This window comes from Mastomys coucha, unplaced genomic scaffold, assembly GCF_008632895.1.
Source record: "Mastomys coucha isolate ucsf_1 unplaced genomic scaffold, UCSF_Mcou_1 pScaffold14, whole genome shotgun sequence".
NCBI classification, from domain to species: domain Eukaryota; kingdom Metazoa; phylum Chordata; class Mammalia; order Rodentia; family Muridae; genus Mastomys; species Mastomys coucha.
The window spans coordinates 89,909,407-89,931,586 of record NW_022196896.1 but is presented as its reverse complement, the minus strand read 5'-3'; the positions used below and the strand labels follow the sequence as shown (position 1 = coordinate 89,931,586).

Below are 22,180 nucleotides of genomic sequence, written 5' to 3'. Positions count from 1 at the left end.
CTATGAAATCAGGGGGGAAGTTCCTGAAAAGAAAAAACTAAGCATAGAACTACTGTATGACTCTTTTGTATCACTCCTGGGTATCTACCCAAAGGACTCTAAGTCAATATACCTCAGAGATATTTGCAATATTTATATTTACTGCAGCACTGTTCACAATAGTCAAAATAAGGAATTGATCCAGGGATCTGTGAGTGGATAAAAACAATTTACTTGTGTGTACAATGGGATTTATTCCACCTCAGAGAAAAATAACACTTTCCTGACCCTTGCAGGAAAATCGGTGGAAGTGAACACCATTATGTGAAGCAAAATAAGCTGGGATTAGGAAGACAAAAAAAAATGTCATGTTTCCCTCACACAGAGAATCTAAATTTGAATGTTGTATGTAGTTTATTAAGTTAGAAGGGGGACCATGAAAGGGGAGGGAGTTGTCCTTCAGGAAGGGGAGAAAAGAAAAGCACTGAGAAGAACAAGTAACAAGAAAGCAGAGAAGGCTACTTGACCTGAGGGAGGGAGCCAATAGGTGGGGTCAGAGTGAATGGGAGAGGGTAACAGAGGAAAAGGATTAATAAGAACAATAACAAAACATTGTGATACATATGCATCAAAATGTCTTAATGAAGTTCTCTTTGTATGCTAACTTTAAAACTAATTAAAATCCTAATAGTATATATAAAATAAAATTTAAGTGATCACATGAATAACTTGGGTGTAACACTGCACTCAATCCTAGTGATGAAAACCTGTCACACCTTTGCAATTCACAACACCCCAACAGGGCTGCCACAGACTCATGAAGTTCCCAGTTGGCTGGGCATCATAATCTTCTCAATGGTCTTTCTCTATGGTCTTGCACCTGCTGAGATGGTCATTAACCAAAACATAAGAGATAAAAAGCCTCTGTGAAGATATGAAGAAAGAAAAAAAAGATATTGTAGGTATTGAAGGGAAACAAGAATGTGCTTTAATTCTATTTACTTAAAATATGTTTTTAAATGTTAACATATTCAGATAAATTGAAATTATGTAACTTTTCTCATCATAATGCAATAAAGCTTTAAAAAAAAGAAGCCATCTTATGCTGTTGATAAAAATATAAATTAGTACAACCATTATGAAAACCTGTATGGAGCTTGTTCAAGAAAAATAAAAATAAAGGCTGGGAATATGGCTCAGTGGTAAAGGCACTTGCCAGTCGAGCACAAGGACTATCAGAGTTTGGATCACAAGAAGGTCTCATAAATGCTGGGTGGGCCTGATGGCAAGGGATTCCTAGAGCACACTGCCTAGCAAGACTACCATAGTGGTGAGTTCTGGATTTGAATGAGAGATCCTGCCTTGATGAATAAGGTGGAAGAGTGATGGGGGATGATTTCCAACATCTACCCAGGACCTCCACATGAATACAGACTCATGTGCATACACACCTACACACACACACACACATGCATGTACCCACACATGCAGACATACACCCACACGCACACACTCATACATGCACATGAGCACAAAAATGAAAAAAAGACAATAAATTTAAAATGAAGTGACTATATATGAATCAGCATTGCCACTAATGAGCACATATCTAAAGGAAAGAGAAAAGAGATGTCTGCATTCCCAGGCCAAGGGTCAATGAGTGATGATTCAATATTGTGAAGCCTTTTTCAAAAAGGAAATCTTGTCATTTCAACAATATTGGTGAACCTACAGAACATTGTTATGTAACATGAAGCCAGACATGTAGACTCGGATACTGTGTGATCTCATGTACATGTAGATTTCCACTGAATTGAAGCCAACAGCAGGATAGAAGTCCCTAGGGCTGTGAACATGTTGCTTGGTCCAGAGGTGTACAACTTCAGCTAAGCAGGAAAAACCTAAGGAACCTATTGGACAACAGGCCATGACCATATGGTGGTTATAATAATGTTTTAAAATATCACCAAGGGTAGATTTTTTTTTTGTTACCACAAAAAAAAAAAAAAAATAACACGAGGAGGAAACGTATTAGCTCAATCTATCTATTCCTCAGTGTGTACCTTAAAACACTGTGTTATACATCAATTTATAGAATTGTGTCATTTAAACTTAACCAATTTATAAACATAACATTTGTACCAAATACATGTATAGTATCTACTAAATTACCAGACATCTCTTTTTGGAGTCACTAATATATTATGGTATCAATTTCAAAATGTCAGTCATCCTTGCTTATATCCATAGATTTAAAGCTGCTCAGGTACAATAGTCCTTTAATGCATGGTTCATAGTCTCTTTAGGATTTCCTCTTAAAGGCTTGTAAATAATATTGGCCTATAAACTTTTTGCAAGCATATGTTTGAATGAATGGAAAGAGACAGAGAGAAAGAGGGAGAGGAGTCATAAATCCTCTATTCCATCATTCAAATTTTTGCTGGGCTCATAAAATAAATTTTATGTGCTCATATGTCTTCTAATTATATTCACATATGAATATTTTGTGTTTTGAGAACAGTGAAGACACAGCTTACATGGACTCAGAACATTATATTTTTGGCTCATTTGATGTGCTTTTCTTGGTAATGGCTTCTATTTTTTTTTTTCTTGCACCAGCATTAACAAGTTAACCTCTTTCTAAAATGATTCAACATAAACATTTTCACAAAGTATTCTTTATTTACATATGGGACTGACTATGTAGGTTTAATTATACTTTATCAAGACTCTCCTCTCTCTTTCTCTCCCCTCCCCTAGTTACATTCTTCACATCTATGTGTTAAACAAAGAGTGTACAATCTCCACTTTGCCTCCAACAGTATCCATTTGCCATGAGGAGGTGTCACCTAGTTAGTTCCTGGAACCCCTATGCCCAACTCAAGGCAGGTTGTGAGGGAACAGGAAACCTGACCCTTGTCCTACCTGCTTGCTTGGGGAGAGCTGTTTCAGATGCAGAGACTGGATCACCAATCAGCATTTCAGCATTTTCAGAAACTGCTATGTTAGCAAAGATCTCATCTTGACAGTCATTTATGATATAAAATGACAACAGCTGGGTTTGATTCACAACCTAAAACACACACACACACACACACACACACACACACACACACACACGGAAAAAAGACAGGCAGAGTGAATGGGGACTAGGAGGAGAGAGGAGACCTTGATATGACTTTGGGCTTGAGCCACGGTTTTCAGTAGTAGCTTCAAAGCTCCACTAATCAGAAGTAACTGAAACCAGAAGTTCAGCCAAGTTTAAGACTACCAATGATCAAGTTGCCAAAATTATTTTCAGTATACTTTTGTTCATTCTTGGTGTTTAAAAGTATCTCATTTATCTTAGTTTGATTAGGACTTTAGATAACTCTTTTTACAGGTACAGGATATTAATTGACAGAATCAATCCGTGGTAGTCATCTGTGCAAATCTGAGTATGGCATCATTTAGAAAAACATTCAGATGTTTTTCTGTTGCCATTACCAGGAGCCATGTTGGCTTGAGGCAGATATAATATACAAAACTAAACAGGGTTTCAACTTCATCTTCTGCTCTCAGCCACATAGAGATTTAATGCAAAATAGATGTGCTTTCTTCCTGATTTTTGTCTTAACCTATTCATAGGACAACACCATGGCTCGCATAGACACAGACAACGATAATGTGTTTTTCCACCCCACTTGATTCCATCCTTGTCCCATCATTTACCAATTTTCATATTTTAATAGAGCTCATTTCCTCTTTGGAGAGACTAATAGTGAAGTACTAATAATGCTTTTCAAACAGCTGTCCTCGGCTTCACACTCACTCTAAACTGATTTTGCTTATGGAATATTCTAGAAAGGTTGCATGCACTCTTGTCATAGCTGAGCATGCTCTCTCGGGTATCGCTACTGCATGCCTGCGCATGAAGTAACAGCCCTGTGCTTCGGTTCAGGTGTTTTGGTCATTTAATTTTGAAATCACATTTTATCTATTCCTCTCTCTGCCTCTCTCTCTCTCTCTCTCTCTCTCTCTCTGTGTGTGTGTGTGTGTGTGTGTGTGTCTGTCTGTCTGTCTGTCTGTCTGTCTCTCTCTCTGTCTCTCTCTCTCTTTCTCTCTCTCTCTCTCTCTCTCTCTCTCTCTCTCTGTGTGTGTGTGTGTGTGTGTGTGTGTGTAGATGAGCACATGCATGCATGTGTGTGTGCATGGTGGGGGGCAAGACAGAGTACAATTTGTAGGAGTTAGTTCTCTCTTCCCACCTTGTGAGTTCTAGGATTAAACTCAGATCCCCAGGCTTGATGAAAAGTAAGAACCTTTCCCACTGACCTGGCTGGTCAGCCTCAGATGTTTTTGGAATAAGTTACAATTGATTCCATGGCTGCTTGACATCCTTGATGGTAAAGTTTTAATACACTTGGTTTGTGTGATGACACTTTTTAAAAATCCTAACAAGATTAAAATGGTTAAATTTTAAGTCTAGACTTCTTTAGAAATAAGACATTAAGTTATATTTATAGCTTATAAGGAATTGTGAATTCATCAAAAATTATTATCATACTTCTGGTAATTGGTATTATATTTAGTATCTTTAAAAATATACAACCACACCTCTACATTTGCCAAAGAATGAATAAAATGAGTTTGCCTCCCTCCCTTCCTGTGTAACTCTATTCTGGGTTGGTTTGCTAGATGCTATCACTGGGATTTGGGGTTCTAGGTACTGTTCCCTAAGCTCTATGGTGACTCTTGCTCCCGGCAGAACTGGAAGATGCCTCATCTCCCTCCTCATGACATGAAACTAATATGGAAATGACCCTTTGAAACAGAGACGTATGAGTGACCTTAAATTATTCATCATATTATTACTAATGGATGTACTTCTTGGAGCTCTTAAAAGTGGTGCAACTTCAATGGACTCTGTTGTGCCTGCAGCTGCTGGGCAGTCAGGAGGAGACGTCGGTCCTACATGAGAAGGTCGTACCTGGGCTTCTGCTATTCCTTCCCCTTCCCTGCACCCACAGCGGGGGAGTCATAGCTGCCGAGTGTTTGACTAAAGTGTTGCTCCAGAGAAACGAAGAAAGGTAAGGGCTGTCCTTGGTGCGTCTCCAGCTATCCGGACTAGAGGCCATCTTTCCACACCACATGGGAGTTTTGAGGGGCATATGTGGGAGCATGCCTATACTGAGGAGAGTCCTGACCTGATTTTTCTTGCTGCATGTTTCAAAGCAGACTCTGCTTGAAATACTCGGAAACTTCCTGAGTCTCGGCAAGTCTCAGGTTGTCACTATTGCTGTTATTTTGTTTCATTTCATTTTTTGAACAACCCAAGGTGAAAGTTCATGTAGACTAGGCTTGCTGTGTTGCCAAAGATGCCCTTGAGCTGCTCATTCCCCTGAACCCACCTCCCAGTTTTGGCCACACACCTTTATACTCACTTTCTATGGACTGGGATCAAATCTAGGGGGCTTCATGCAACGCTAAACAAGCACTACACCAACCGAGCCCTATCCCCAGCTCACAATCATATTTTAAAGAAAAAATGAATCAATTTCTGATGTACTTTTTATTTAAAATGATATTTATCTGCCAAATGATTTTTTAACAATTTTTAAAAGATTTTTTTTTATTATGTATAAGGGCAGTTCACAGTTGCTTCCCTCAGACACACCAGAAGAGGGCATCGAATCCCATTATAGATGGTTGGGAGACACCATATGGTTGCTGGGAATTGAACTCAGGACCTTTGAAAGAACAGTCAGTGTTCTTAACTGCTGAGCCATCTCTCCCAGCTCTCATAACTTTTTTCTTTAACTCATTCATTTACTGAAGAAGGGTAAAAATGTTATTTAAATTAATTATCAGTTTTTTTAAATATCTTCAGCTGCTGTTGTTAATGAATGTCTTTTTAAAGAACTGTATAAATCTTTCTTATATCATGATAATCTTTTTAAAATTTCTTTTAGATTAGTTCATTTTATTTTATGTGTGTGAGTGTTTTACCTGCATGTATGTATGTGCATCACGTGCATGCACAGATGTCAGAAGAGGGTATTGGGTCTCCTAGAATTGGAGTTCCAGATAGCTTTGAGACACCATGTGGGTGCTGGGAATCAAACCCAGGTGTTCCACAAGAACAAGTGCTCTTAACTACCAAGCCATCTCTCTAGCCCACACATAACATCCTTTTTGTTTATAGTTTATAGTTTATAGTTACTAACCAGGAAGCTAATTCACTGTCTTTTCTAAATTAAGGGCCAAATTCTATATAGACACATATGTATGCATATGGATGATACCTGGATAGTATCTGTTAAAAATCTTATGTATAGAATTATTTGGCATAGTTTTATTACAAATTTAAACAATTGAGGTCTTCATGTTTGACCTTTAACATGCGGGTAAACTTGATATTTTCTTCGAATGAAAATTCAGTCCATTTTTAAAAATGCAATTGCCTCCTATTTTTAAGTATTAGCTTAATTGAACTAGTCCTAGTTTTCTGACAATCTTTATCCCAATGTCCCTTGCTCTTATCCCCCAAGGGATGTAATGGTCTTCCCTGAACACCTGTGCTTGCTGCTCCACAGGTGAATGATTCGTTGGCTGCCCCTCATCCATCATCCTTACTCTGTGAAACCTTCTGCAGAAAATGGTGCATTTCTAGTTACAAGGAGCATCTTGCCATCTGTCCCACCATCCCAGGAATTCTGTGAGATGGACCCAAGTAAGCAAAGTGAGTACTTATTGTTAGGCTTTTTGACATCAATTGCAGGCAAAAATTTAAACACAGATATGGTTTTAGACCCCTGAGTCACAGAGTAGAGATGGGGCAAATTTGTGGGTGAAAAGTAATTAGATGATTAAAATGATCTTCTCTCTTCTAAACAGAAAACCATAATATGCAGAAGAATATTTGATCTATTATCTCTAAAATCTTAATACTAATTTAACAAAAATATCTTATTATCAACATAATTCTATTCTTACCACAAAAACTTATATCTTGTTAAAATGTCATCTCTATGTATGCTTTATCATGTTAAGGTCACAGTCCAACATGGACCCAAAGATCCCCAGCTGTCAATAAACAGGTATTTGGGGAAGCTAATTCCACTTCTCTGGCATATCTAAATGCAATGATAAGCTCCAGAGGGGTCAATGGCATTTTTAGTTTTGAATTTACTTGCAACTTTATTTCTTTATCAAATCCAGACTGTTAGCCTTAGTTGTTTGGCTTAAAATTCTATGATCTCATAATATTTATTGAAAATAGCAATATAAATGTTTCAAGTCATCTTTAGCCTTTTCAAATTTGAGCCATCCTACCAGTAAGCTATACACAAAGCAGTGGGTAACTCATTTATGGTTCATTTTTCTGTCCCTAATACAGTGTTTCTCAATTCAATTAGCATCCATGGGGCTTGGTAAACATTGGGTTCTGCCTTCAAAAGTTTGTGGTTTGGTACTTCTGGGTGGTCTGGAAATTCTCAGTTGGCAAGCTCCCAGACAATACCAACAGGGATTTCTCAGGCCATGTTAGGTGGACCACTAACCTACTGTGTGAATTTCTATACATAATGGTGGTAGATTGAAAGAGACATTATCATATTTACTTTGATATCTGTGGAAAATAGCATGATGATGTAGCTGAACAAAAATAAGGGTGGATAAAGACCAAAAATTGCTTCTCAAACTGCTTATATAACACAAAGAAAACACACAGCTTGTGTTGTTATAGCTTTAATCACCTAAAACGGCTTGTTCATGACTTGAGGCCTGAGACATACAGCATTTCCTCCTTTTCTTGAGTTTTCTTCTATTATTAGAAAAAAAAAATAGAGGAGCCTCAAGGAGGTGGGGCTGGCAGCAGGTCACCCGGGATACTCACTCATTCTCCACGGCACATTGTATCACAGCTTGCCATGTTCTGCTGCATAGCTTCATCAGATGATGCCACAAAGCATCACTTGACAGGAATGATGAGCCAGATGGCTGTGCAGCTCCATGCCTCTCCTTCAACAGGAGCTGCATCTGGGGGACTGAAAGGCCCTGGGTTTGCTGAGTCTCTGTGTCTGCTTGATGCATCAGAGAGAAATCAGGGCATAGAAACCTGATGATTTCCAGAGGAACAAAATGCACCAGATATTACACTTCCATAAATTATTTCTGCTCTACTCTACCCTCAATGTGTTCTCCTCCAGAGCTAAGATGTTTCTGACTTCTCCCATTCTCTAATGTTGTCTGAAATGTAAGCATGTTTAAAGCACAAAGAAACACTGAATTCAAAAGGTAAGTCAAAGTATGGAGTCTATAATATGCTTGTATAGTGCTTATTAGAAAAGACAGACACAAAGAAGTTTAGGGCATTGTCTTTTTCTTGGATGATACTCTTTAGGCAGAGCCCACATCTACGCACATAGGGGTCTTTGACTCATGATCATGTATTGCTTATGGAATTAATATATACTTAGATGTTCTCTAGTATTTACAAAGAATTGATTCTAAGTCCTCAGAGATCCAAATCTTCAAATGTTTGAATTCCTTATGAAAATGTCCTTGCTACTTGCACATACCTGTGCATATCTAACCATACTGAAAATCATCCCTAGATTATTTATAGTACCCAATAAAGTGTAAAGTCCATGGAAATAAATCTTATTATGTATTTGTGAATTAATTTAAAGAAAAGTCTGTGTTTGGTATAGATGCAATTTTATGACTATTTTTGATCCTTCACCTGACTGAATCTACAGATGTGGAAACTTCTAATACAGATAGCCAGCTATTAAATTCAGAATGTGACTTGTGGTCTACTCTAACTGCAAAGGTGAATCTGGCTTAGCCTTGTTCAACACCTCCAGCCAATGGGATTTTCAGCTGGATCACAGTAGCAATTATGGATTGCCTCCTTGAAACAGGCATAACATACTGTCAGAAATCAATTGGCTAGCTCTATAACATTTGTGCCACTATTGTACCAGTGGATTAATATTGTCTGGCCAGAAACTATTGTGTATAGGGTTTGCAGTTGAATAAGACTGTTGATGACAATTCTTCCCCAGCAGCCTACACAGGAAATGTGGCATCATGAGCTAAAATTTTATGATGAAAGTTGAGCATCCCTAGAGGCAGTGCTGACTGCTATCTACATTACACAAGAGGAGCATGTCCAGAAGTATCTGTATCTTTAACCTTTCAAGAATAAGCTCTATGTCTGGGGATAAGATTGCCCAAAATGTACCTGGAATCTTTCCTTCTGGACCTGTGAACTTAAACCAAATATGTCAGTGAGGTGGTTTTTAACATGTTCAAAAATGTGGCTGTCCCTCAATTGCTTAGATATAGATGATATAGATATAGATGAGATACACATAAATAGAAAGATAGATGATAGATAGATAGATAGATAGATAGATAGATAGATAGATAGATAGATAGATAGATATAGAGGTAGGAGTAGGGGCAAAGGTAGGGATAGAGGTACAGGTAGAGATAGAGATAGAAATTGAGAAATAGAAAGATAGAGATAGATGATATTCTGCCCTTCCCAAATAAAAGCCCACTCTTTTTGTGTGTGTGTGGGATCTGAGTGTATTTGCACAAAATAAGAATCAGGCTTAGATAGTATATAGAAACAGGGCGAATGTCAGGGATCACGTAGGCAGGTAGCAGTCACATCAAAGTCAGTAAATCAAACAGCCAGGTGTAAATGATTCCTTCGGAAATGCTCTTCCCCACTGGGCTACCTTGGCAGCCCTAAGCAAACACCCAACTATCTAATTCTTCTGGGCTGTCAGAAGTATGCACCAGAGGGTCTCATTCTTGCTAACCTCTCATGAATTACTTTACTTTAGCCCTGGGAGTGATTCCTGGGAGCATTTGTGACAGACTTCCCAATTTGCCAGGGGAGCCGACCAACTTCTCTCTAATATGTAAAGTAGTTTGCTGTAAACTTACTTTGTTGTCAGTAAACTTTAAGCCTGATCTTTTTCACTCTCTCTGGAGACAATCTATCTGAATGGGTAACTTCCTTGCGGAAATTCCAGACCAAGAATCAGCTCAGCACCGATTAGGATTAGTTGGAACACTGAAGCCCACTCTTCTTTATTCAAGGAAAACATTATTTGAAAATAATTCTCATGGTCTCTTTACATGCTGTCAGCAATAAATCTCTCTCTGTTTTATTTCTTGGCGGTGCTAACTTTGCCTTTGCACTCAACAAGAATCTAATCTCGCGAAGTTCTGTTCCCCCAAAGGCTCACAGTCTGCTCCTCAAATTCAGAGATGCTTTAGCTCTCTGCTAAAGAACTAGAAGAGCTTGAACTCTGAAACACACAAACATAATCAAGAAAATGCTACCATTTGCCCTTTGAGTTCTCCAATTGCCGCCTGGAGAAGAAACAAACAAATGCCATTATAACTCTCCTGCCGTGTGTGCCTGAGTCAATGAAATCCACTGAACTGCTCCTGGTTTCGCTCCTGTTGGGGCCGCTTAACAAAGGCCGAAGGACTGGCTGTGTTTCTAATCACGACATTTCCCCTGCACAGTACCCCACTTACCCCTACGTCCTGCAGCTGAGAAGTCAGCTGGTGTTAAATTTGAGATTAGTTGTTATTTTGAAGTCTTCTTCTCCTTAGCATAATTAATGTCACTCTTGAGCTCAGAGCTTAGCTGTTCACAAAACGTCAGCTTCAGAAGGAGCATTATGATTATAAACTATTTAGCTGGAGTTTGTCACCACAGAAATGATCTGACGTACAAATTGCTCAAAATACAGAATACAAAATACAGGGACAGCTCTTTCCATATTTTACAATTTGTTTCCTCTCTCACTCAGGAGCTCTAGCTAATCTAAACTTCATTATTTCTGGAGTTTTTAGACCTTTTAGAAGTTTCTTAACTTGCTTCCTATTGTTGTAGCAAACGCCATGACCAAAAGCAACTTGGGAAAGGAAAGAGTATCGCATGTTACAGCTTAAAGTCAGTCATGACGAAACTGCAGGGTGAGGTCTGTAGCAGAAGCCGTGGAGGAAAGCTGCTTACTGGCTTCCTGAGCACCCCATTTGCTCAGCTTGCCTTTTTGTACAACCCAGAAACACCTTCCTGGGATGGCACGATCCATGGCCTGAGTCCTCTCATGCAGCAATCAATCATTAATCAAGATGATGCTCACAGACTTGACATCAGGCCAGTAGAATAGAGGCATTTTCTCAACTGAGGTTCCCTCTTTCCAGGTGACTCTTGCTTGTTCTATGTTGACAGAAAAACAGTACACCCTACCATCATCTATTGAGTGAGTGAACTTGTCCCCATACATAAAGAAAGCAATAACTCTCAGACATGACAGACACCATCATCAATCACATGCTTTTATTTAGTCTTCCTTTCAGGGAATGAGGGATGATGGGATTCTCAGAAAAATGAATTCCTTCAGCTATGCGTTCTCTCTCACTAAGACTCTCTCTGTTAAGGTTAGTGGTATTCAGTTGCAACAGAGAACTTTGCCCAAAGAGACTTTACCTGGTATCACTGATAACTCCATGGGGAGACCTGTTATATAAAGAGACGACAATATGAAAGCAATCACATTGCATTCTTAAAAATTGCTCAGAGACTAGATCTTAACTGTTCTCACCACCCAAAGAGTGCATAGGCATCTGGGGGAGAGCATATATTGGTTAAATCTGTGTAACTGATCCACAATATGCACATCTTTTTAAAAATCATACTACACAAAGTAGGACTTGGGAGATAGTGGTAGAGTAGCTTGCCCAACACATACAATGACCCATGTTTGTTCTCGAGTTTCTCTGAGAAAAAGTTATACATTAGGAACGTATATGATTGTGTCTGTTAATTAATACTAACATGACAAAGTAAAAGAAAAGAATAAGCTTGTACTATGCTCAGAAGTCGTCACCAGGAGGCGATACGCTCAAGCACATCTGGGCTCCTTTCCCTTGTTTTCTTTCTCTAGGAGGGTGATTGCTGCTCCAGTGCACATTTCCAAGTTGAAATGCAGCAGGAAAAACTCAGTCTGCTGGCCAGACACCTCGAACATGGAGTCCTTGGACCAAGATTCAGGGATTTAATCGCGCACCCACGTTGATATTTACACTCCTTACTATGTGTAGACTTTGGCTTCATTTTCCATGGACAGAGGGTAGCCAGCATTAATAGAATTTCAGGAACTCAGATTAGGGGAAAGTAGCTCAACAGAAGAAAAATGAAGTATGCTACAGGGACTTGTGTTCCCCCAAAGGGACTTGGCTATGACAAATACTACGTGGACCCCTCATTTCTTGAGTCCATCACCAGTTCCTCTTCTGGCTCCTCCTCCCTGACCCACATATATATTCTAGAATCTCTCCTGCCTTTGCAATGCAGTCTTTATTTTATATACTGCTTATTCTGGCTTTCTCATCTTCCCTTCGGATTAAAGGTCTTGAAACCTCTGCTTTGGGGTTTACTCTTGGCCTTCCATTCTCCACTCAGTCATGAGCATGACAAGGGATGCTTTCACGGCTCTCCCGAACCCACTCTTGCAAAGATTTCAAGAATCAAGTTGACACTCATAAACAGACACTACAATAGCTCATAGCTGATACTCATGTAGTCTGTAGGTACCAAACTGATAGCTTGCCTCTGCTTCCTAAAGTTTGCCTTCTTTGACCTTTAGCCATTGCTTTCTCCCGCTATCTTTGGTGTTCTCTCATATTTCCTCTTGGACTTCTCTTCCTGTTCAGGTAATTAACTGATGATGTTCCCCACATTCGTTACTTAGTTCTACTTTCTATCCACTAACTATTCACTCTACTCAAGTAACCTAAGCGATGGACATGATACTGTCCTCATCTAGCACTGAAGACACCCGAATCTCTTGCTCCGCTCAAGTAGCAGCCCTGACACGAGATACATAACCAAAAATTGGAGACCTGATCAGCACTCTGTGTAGCTTCTCTCCCAAGCTGAACTGTCAACACATAGACTTTAACCACGTGTGACTTTTGAGTACTTGAAATATAGCTACCATGAACTAAGAGGTGCTACAAACATAAAAGTTTTCAATGACTAAATATGATTAAAAAATACATCATGGATAATTTGATTATGTGTTAAATAATACCTTGACATACTTGTTAAAGGTAGAAGGGAATTCCAACAATACCCAATATCCCTGCTGTATTATACCACCAGTATGGATCTAATAAGTAAAATACCAGACATTAGAATTATCACTTGACATCCCACACTAATGCCAGCAAGGTAGGGTCTCCTCCTTGACAGATCTTGTCAAGAGAGCCTTCAACTAAATCAGCATCTACTGATTAGATACAGCACAGAATCACAGGTTGAAATTTATTTTGTTTCTGTTTGTGAATCATAATCTATATATATATATTCAACTATTTGAAAAGAAGACATTGTTGGCTGATACCAAGATCTGCAGATAATCTTACTGTCTAGAGATAATTCCCAAAAGTCATTGCAAATTCCTAGACGATTGTTCTAGAATTAATAACTTTTTTAATACAGAAAGCTTTCAGAAATTTAGCTTGCATACTTCAGGGCCTTGTTCAACGGCACATTGCCTATGCCTGTCCCTGAAGTGTGTTGACAATATGCTATAGCCATGTTAGAATATGAACTTGTAACAAGCCCCAGGTGATGCTGAAGCTGCTGAGTCAGAAACCACCATCTGAGGACCGCTGCTTTGCACCATCAACAACAACCAGCTCTAGCAGGCGATTTTGACTGCTTGCAATAAACTGAACATTTCATGTGTAAGACCTTCTAAAGCTTCATTGAACTGCATTACCAACATGAACACATGGGGCAATCTAGCCTGCAGTTTTACGTTTTGCTAGCTGTGAAGACTGATCACCGGTCTTATTAGACAAAAAAAAAAATCTGTTGTGAGACAAAGAGGAGCTGTACTGTGGAACTTCTACGTGTCTCTCATTGACATTTACAGATAAAATAGCATACTGTCTATCTTAATTGTCTCGCTTACAAGATAAGGCTCCGGGAGCCCTTCGGTTCTCTCCTGGGGTGTGGAATCTGCTCAATGATATAAACATTATCCACTCTACCTCATGTTTTCTTGGCAGGTGCTCTTGATAGAGTTGAGAATTCTGTCTACAGAACAGCCTTCAAATTACGAGCTGTGCAAACTCTTTGCCAATGTAAGTACAAGTTCTTCGTAACACTCGAGACAATCTGACTCTGATAATGTGTGATGTTTTAGTTCATGAAGAAAAGCAAAACTTGCTCCACTCAGGTAACTTCCTGAATCAGGAAAGCTGGACCTGTGCATTGAACCCATTGGTAACATGTAAGAGTTAGGGGTGAGGAAGAGACCATTGTGAGCAGTCCAGTCCACCCATATGCTGCTTCACTGACAGCAATAGTAAAGGTAGGCATGATTTTTGAAAACAAAAAGTCCCAAACTCCAAGATAAAATATCACAGGAACTCCACATAGCAAGATCCAGAGACTATCACTATTCGTAATCTTGTGAGATTAATGGACAGTGCCTTTATCTGCATGGCTGTAATTTAGAACTCTCACAAGACAAGAACCCCCTGCATTCCAAATGCCTGTCCCAGACAATAGAATCTTGTGATCAATGACTAAACCAAACAAACAAACAAAAAAAGTTTACAGCTGCTGACACCTGTGGCCAGGTTTTATTGAAAGGGCATTCATGAAACCAGCTCCCCTATGCCATAGATTCTCCTTTCAAAGCAATATCAGAAAACAAATAAAAAATTTTTATTATGCTGGGTGGATTCCGTATCTGTGAGGGTGATTTATGAAGTCGTGAGAAGCTCTGGGTTTTATCATCTCACAGGCTAAAGCATCTTAAATGCCAGCAGCTCTTGGGGCTCCTGACATCCCCACCTCTTCAGTGGTACAGGGAGTGTTTATTAAACTTGTCTGTCACCCTCTGTTGCTAAGGAGCTATAGAACTAGCTAGATTTCATTCTTCTCTCTATTCCTTGCCTTGTAAACTTTTTACATGATGGCTGTACACATATGTGTGCCTGTGAGAAGTCAGCCAGCATTTTCGTAAATAGCCCTGGCTTTATGAAGTATCATCTCAAGGTAATAATAATATTGATGGAGCCAAGATTTTTTTAAAAAAAATAAATGTGATATTGCTGAAGAAGAGTGAGACCCCTATGGTCTGGTAATTCAGCCACTGATTTTAGGATGCTGTTAAGGTTTACCTTGTACTATGGGAACTGCAAACACACCATTTCAATAAACAGAATTGCTTCTGAAGCTAAGCTGTAGACAGGAAAGCTGTATTCAGATAGAAAGGCCAACATGTAGCTAGTCTTCCCATAGCACGGTGCAAAAAGATTCTCTCCCACTTCATCACCACAGGGTTTCACCTTCTTAGAAGGATTATCCTTCAAATTTCCGTCTCTTTTTAACTTCAGTCTGTAAAAACCACACCCCACCCCCAGCAATTTGTCCTACTAATAGTGTTTTCATGCCTTAATGACATATGGTTTCAAAAAAAAGTTTCTACATCCACGGTGCACATACTTAATTCCCTTTAAGAAAAATCCACTGTAAAACAGCCAACCAACAATATCCTCACTTAAACACTGGGAGATATTTGCTGTGTTTGAAGCCGTTTTCTCTCATCAGAAAGTAGGTCACCACCCTTTGCTTGCTTGCAGTGGACTTGATGGGCAGCTCCCTGATCCAGCAGGTTCTGTGGCGCGGACGTTCTGGGGAGAGCACAGAGACCTCCATTTCCGTGCAGCAGCTTTTTCAGGAGCTCCGGGAACTGTTTCAGAGAACTGGGATGGGAAATGCAGCCCAAGTGCACCCAAGAGCACCGGAACTCACTCTGAGTCTTCTCATGGCCATGTTTGACAGGTGAGGATGTGGGGATTGCCCCGCGACCGCAACAGCAAGATCTCCAGCCACTGGTTATTCGGTTCCGTCTAATGTTCACTTGAGATCCGCTGTGTAAAATGTTCTCTCTACTTGTCGGCTTGATTATTTGTCACTAACTGACTCACTAACCACTCAATAAGGAAATAAAAGAGTGTTCGTAAGCGTTGATTGTACAAAGGATGCATAGAAAGATAGAAGAAGGGAATCTCTTTTATTTCCCCCCTACAAACTCATTCCCACCTTAGCAGAATCCCCACCTTTTGGAAGGGTAAAATGTCTTTGCACTACACTTTTCTCTTCATTATGTGGTAGTATATTTCTTGTTCATTTCTTTCTTATCAAGTTTTGGCTTAGTTGTGTGTTTAGCTGGGATGGAATTAAATATCTAGCACATAGGCAACTAACAGTTGATATTTCAGAGGTCACGCTCTGGAGACAGTGGCTTTGTGAATCTGTGTGTATAGTGTATGTTTTCCTAAGCTGGGAATTTTTTTTTTTCTACTGGTTCTCAGTTGGTTTGAAGAGAAGGAAGAAGATGAGGAGAAAACAGTGATGTGTTGGTGGTGGGGGGGATGGTGATGATAATGTTGATGATGATGGTGATGATGGTGATGGTGATGATGGTGATGGTGATGACTTAAGCTTGCCTCTGGGAGGCAAGCACAATATAAATCATGGCCGAATTCCTTATGTTTGTCTTCCTTCCTGATTTGCTACTTATTTCTAACTTCAAAAATAGTAGATAAATACATTATTGAGTAATTTTGTCATGATTTCAGTCTCTTTAAACATTAAACCTTGGAGTGTCTTTTCAATTGGAGTGCTTACCTCCAACAGCCCTCGGACTTTTGATAAATTGTCTGTCCAGGGCAGAAAGCTACACAGCTAGTGGGCAGGGCACAGTCAGGATGAAGGCTAGAGCCTATGAGTCTTTTTGGAGGGGCACATGTGGTTTTGTTTTTGTTTTTGTTTTTTTGCTTTTTTCTCATCTTTGCTGTGTGGAATGCAGGTAGGTGAATCCTAACGGAGTAAGACTGCCCACTCCACCAGGATAAGCCACGTCTGCAAACCGAGGCCTCACACAGTGCTTATCACGAAGAGGCATTCAATAAATAGTTACTGAATTATGAATGGATAAATGAATGAATGAGACAATCACTTTCCCTCAGTGCCCTGCTCTGCCAAGTTCTAAATATATGAAGACTATAAGAAGCTAGCAGCATTAGCATCATATAGGAAATACCCATTAAGACTTACAATTTTTATAAACCACTTCTATAAATAACCCTGCCCCTTCCACCCTTACCTGTGACTTGTGGCCCCACAGAACAGAATCAGGTATTCTTAAACTTCAACCTGTGGCTGCAGCACTGGTTGCCCTCTCAGGGGACAGCCCTCTTACAAAGTACAGAGGTAACACGCATCGACCTTAAGTGTGTTCTGAAGCATGGTGACTCACCAGCCCCCAGTATGTCATCCTGTCTGCTGGCTTCTGAATCCCTGTCATAATGAACTACTGCTCTTCAAGCATGCCTTAGCATGGCCGGTTTGGTTTGGTTTGGTTTGGTTTGGTTTGGATTTATTTATTTATTTATTTATTTATTTATTTATTTTGACACTTTATTTGTATTTTATGGGTCTTTTGCTTGCATGCATGTCTGTCTATCACATGAGTGCAGTGCCTGCAGAAGCTAGAAAATGGAAGTCAGCTGCCCTCGGACTGGAGTTACAGATGGTTGTGAGCCTTCTTGTGGGTAGTGGGAACCAAACCCAGGTCCTCTGGAAAAGCAGCTAGTGCTCTTAACTGCTGGACCACTTCTCTGGTCCTGGTTTTGTTTTTGGTTTTGTTTTTAAATGTTTGCAGGATTCTCTTTAAAAATCTACACTTTCTAGTTTTGCATTACATAGCTGCCCTTGACATTTATGATTTTAGACATTATCCAGAAACCATTAATTACTTTTTTAAAAGAAAAATAGGGATCCTCACTTTGCTATTCATCAATCTTTACCACAGAGGTCTGGAATTGTCAGAGGGTGAGATGTGAATGGGTTGTTCGTTGTTGATGGTCTGCACTAAAGAGCCTTCACAGAAACAAGCAAACAATGAGAATCTAAGTCCACCGTTCTTTATACTCACAAAGAAACTTTCTCAAAGTGTGCACTCTTCAAGGACACAAGGGCTCAAGGAAAGATTTCTTCTCCCTTTCTGTGCCTAGCTTTTTTCCGGCTCTATGCAGAAAACAGCAGGAGAGGCGATGAGTCCCAAGCCCGCATGACCCGAAGAGTTTTGAGAGCCTTACTAACAGATCTACAGCAGGTAAATCGCCGTACTTAGGAATTCTCAGTTAGTGTCAGTCGTACCAACCTATTATTATTGGTGTTGCTGCTGTTGTTGTTGTTCTTACAGTGTCGATTATCTTTAGGAAGCCCAATCCTAACCCTGTCTGCTTCTTTCTCTGCACTGAGCCAGTGACCTCTCCAAAATATGTCACTTTGTGTGTGCCACCTTTCTGGTACAGGATACCTGAACCAGTCAAACTTGAGAAGCAAAGATTTTTATCTTGGGTCACTGCTTTGGAAATTTCAGCCTGTGGCCAGTTGTCCCTGTTGTTTTTGGACTGTGGCAAGTTGAAAACATCCTAGTGGGAGCATATGGTAAAGGAAGCGGCTTGTCCCATGGTGGCCAAGGGAAAGCAAAAGACTAGAGTCTAATTGCATTTTATCCTTCAAGGGCTTATCCCTAGGGAGGACCCACTCTTAACACTTCATCTGTTTTCTGGTGCCACCAAGCTGCAGCCAGGACTTTAATACATGCCTCTGGGGCATTGTTCGTTTCCATCTACAGCAGAGGCCCATATTCGGTAGTTTCACAGGCAAAGCCTTTGTATTTTGATCTAATCTTTCTCTCTAAAAACAACACATTTCTGACTCTCGTACAAAATGTCTGCTATCCGTTAATTAGAAAAAGTTAACTTTAAAATGTCATAACTAACCAAAAGGAAAAAAAATGTCAAAGATTCATCAGACTAGAATGAATTTATAGATGGGCACAAAACTGGTTGTGGGAGCCATGTTGACTTGGTTTTTCATGCTGGGGTCACAGGTGCACACTACACCTAGCTTCTAAAAATATGGGTACCATGGAAAAGTGCTATATGACCATGTGTGGATGCTGGGTATTGTGCATTGGGAGGGGAGGGGAGGAGAGGAAGGGGGGAGGGAGAGAGAGAGAGAGAGAGAGAGAGAGAGAGAGAGAGAGAGAGAGAGAGAGAGAAAGAGAGAGAGAATACATAAGTAGAGTCCTTTAGGCAGCTCTCCAGTGCTGTGCAGGCAGAGGCCACAGCTACAAGTTCTCTGGTTCCTCCCACTTTACCCCACGTCCATGAGGAAACAACTACTGCTTTTCAGATGTACATAAATACCCAACTGCCTGTAGTCTTTATTTTACTCATATTATGATAGGGTGTATATATATAAATATATATATGTATATACACATATACATATACTTATACACACATACACACACACACATATATATACACACATATATATGTATATATATACATATATATATATATATATACATACATATGTGTATATATACAGCTTCTCTGAGGAGTTTCTGAGTAGTTTATATCCATTTTCCTGCTGTTTGATGAGCTTCCTTGTTGATCCTTATGATAGTGTTTTGATGTCTGCATACTGAAGAAGTAGATAGCTGTCTTAGCTATTTTCTTTACTGTTCTGACAAAACACCATAGCCAAGGCTACTTATAAAGAAAGCATTTAAGTTTAGGGCTCATGTTTCCAGAGGGTTAGAGTTCACGGCCATCATGTCGGGGATTGTGGCAACAGACAGGGAGGCATGGTGCTGGGGCAGTGCCTTGAGAACTACTAACCAAGGAGTGGTTTGGGAAGAATATCAGCCTTGGATGTTGACAGTAGGGTGCTTGCCTTCCTCCTTGATGGCCTAATAAAGTTAGTTCTTCATTTTCAGTTTACAAGATTAAAGTAGCTAATCTGCAGTTGGGACACTGAGTGCATTTTAACATTTTATTTTCAATAGGCCAGAAATAGGTATTAAAATTAGGATAATAGAGAGCAAATGATGGAGTATAATTGACCAATAATAATGAATGGGGGTTCTACATTTTGCCCACAATTCCCGTAACAGCTACCAGGATTCAGTATAGGGATTGGTGAATGGTTGGGATGTAAGACTGCATTGTTTTGAGATGTGGAGGGATGGGAGGAAAGATAGGGTGAGAACGGAGAGGGCCAAGCTACTGCACCTCCTAGTTTGTTGGGGAGAGATGGAAGAATAGTGTAGGCAAATAGGAAATATTATCAGGTTTAATATGGGAAGGATTTGAGTAGGCTGCCTGGAGTGTAATTGTCAGGGTCTCCTAAGCAATTGGGGGAAATAAGACAAATTACAGGGGTAAAAGAATAAAAATAAGAGGCCTGTGATACCTTTGGTGGTGTAGTAGGGGTGAAATGGGATTTTATCAGAATTTAATTCAAACATGCCCTTATAGGGGTCATTCTCATTCAAACCACTACAGTGGCTGTTGCAGTCTTTGAAGTCTAGCTTTTTCTGGGAATATCCATTAACAGTAAACCTGTGTAGAATATCTAGGCAGACCTGCTGTTATGGTCCTTAAACCCACTAATTCCAGATCCATCACACTGCTGGGAGGAGTCCTAAGCCCAGGGACATTGCAGCCAGCACAAATGTAAATTGAAATCCCAGCCTTACCTTCTAAGGACTGCCTATCACTGAGAGTTATACAGAGCCGAAGGTAACTATCTCCAGTCAAAAATAATACAAGCTGGAATGTGAGTCCCTCTCACAGGACCTAAGGGCTCTCAACTATAGCAGTATGAACTTAAAGGCTTTCTCTATAGGCACTGTCTTAGAGTCAGGGGGCTGTGAGGCTGCCTAGTGCTGAATCATACTGTGACCATTTCAGTCCTATAGACCAACGGCAATGTCTATTCCTACCTCCTTCTCTTACCCCAACCAAATGTTCTCTAGATACTGCTCTACCACAGATTAGTGGAAGAGTGACACTGGCTGTATAAAACTGTCACCCTGCCTTAGAGGGAGAGGGGAGTGGTATATGCACATGTATATGTGCCAGTGGGTGTGTACATAGAGAAAACTGGGGAGGACATCAAGTGAGAGTTTAATTATAGGAGTTTGGGTACTTTACCAATAGCTATGACACTAAGAGGGAAAAGTCGCTTTCTAGTCCATCAATTATAAACTGCATTTACATCCTCCAAGAGGAGTGGAACCCCATGAGAGGGTACTGACAGACTCGAGCTTTGTGCAGGGGACCATAGCTGCTCTGAGTTTCAAGACAACAGCCATGCAATGTCCAGAAATCAGTATTCGATGTCTCTCTTTCCATTCCCTTCAGCTCTTATATTCCTTCTGATGCTCCCTGAACCCTGAGGAGGAGGTAATAAAGATGTCCTCTTTACGGCCAGGCACTCAACAGCCATTTATTTTCTGCACTTTGACTAGCAATGGGTCTCTGCAGTGACTTCCAACCATTGCAAACAGAAGCTTGTCTGACTGGAGTTGACAGTAGGTTTTAAATTTTTTAGTAAGGTTAAAATGTTGCTGGCAGTGAGTGTTGGGGGCAGGGGGTCTCAGGAGCAATAGAGAGGCATAAATGTCCTCACCCCCAGAGTCAGGATTCATCTCTGAGACAAAAGAATTAGAAAATAGGTTTTTTTGTTTTTGTTTTTAATTAGATGTTTTCTTTATTTACAATATCTCCTTTCCCAGGTTCCCCTCCAAAAGAAAAAATAAAAATAAAATAAAATAAAATAAGAAAAAAATAAAATTAAAAAAAAAACCTGAAACAATCCCCTGTTCCCTCCCTCTGCTTACCACCCCACTCTCTCCCACTTCCTGGCCCTGGCATTCCCCTACACTGGGGCATAGAACCTTCACAGGGCCAAGGGGCTCTCCTCCCATTGATGACCGACTTGGCCATCCTCTGCTATACACATGTTGCTGGAGCCATGAGTCTCCCCATGTGAACTCTTTGGTTGGAGTTTTAGTCCCTGGAAGCTCTGAGGGTAATAGTTAGTTCATATTGTTGTTCATCCTAGGGGGCTGCAAACCCCTTCAGCTCCATGGATCCTTTCTCTAGCTCCTTCATTGGGGACCCTGTACTCAGTCCAATGGATGGCTGTGAGCATCTACTTTTGTATTAGTTGGGTACTGTCAGAGCCTCTCAGGAGACAGCTATATCAGGCTCCTGTCAGCCAGCACTT

At 40.2% G+C, this 22,180-nt stretch overlaps 1 protein-coding gene across 1 annotated transcript in view; it reads left to right on the top strand.

The window, feature by feature from the left end:
• Positions 1–4,866: 4,866 nt before the first annotated feature.
• The window catches only part of Dytn (dystrotelin), a 64,355-nt gene continuing 47,041 nt past the window's right edge, over positions 4,867–22,180 (top strand). Inside the window, exons 1-6 of the mRNA XM_031368847.1 lie at positions 4,867–5,045; positions 6,552–6,697; positions 14,077–14,151; positions 15,661–15,862; positions 17,211–17,296; positions 18,100–18,200. Of these exons, the coding sequence (XP_031224707.1) occupies positions 6,556–6,697; positions 14,077–14,151; positions 15,661–15,862; positions 17,211–17,296; positions 18,100–18,200 (606 nt within the window). The 5' untranslated portion in view covers positions 4,867–5,045; positions 6,552–6,555. The remainder of the gene's footprint in view (positions 5,046–6,551; positions 6,698–14,076; positions 14,152–15,660; positions 15,863–17,210; positions 17,297–18,099; positions 18,201–22,180) is intronic.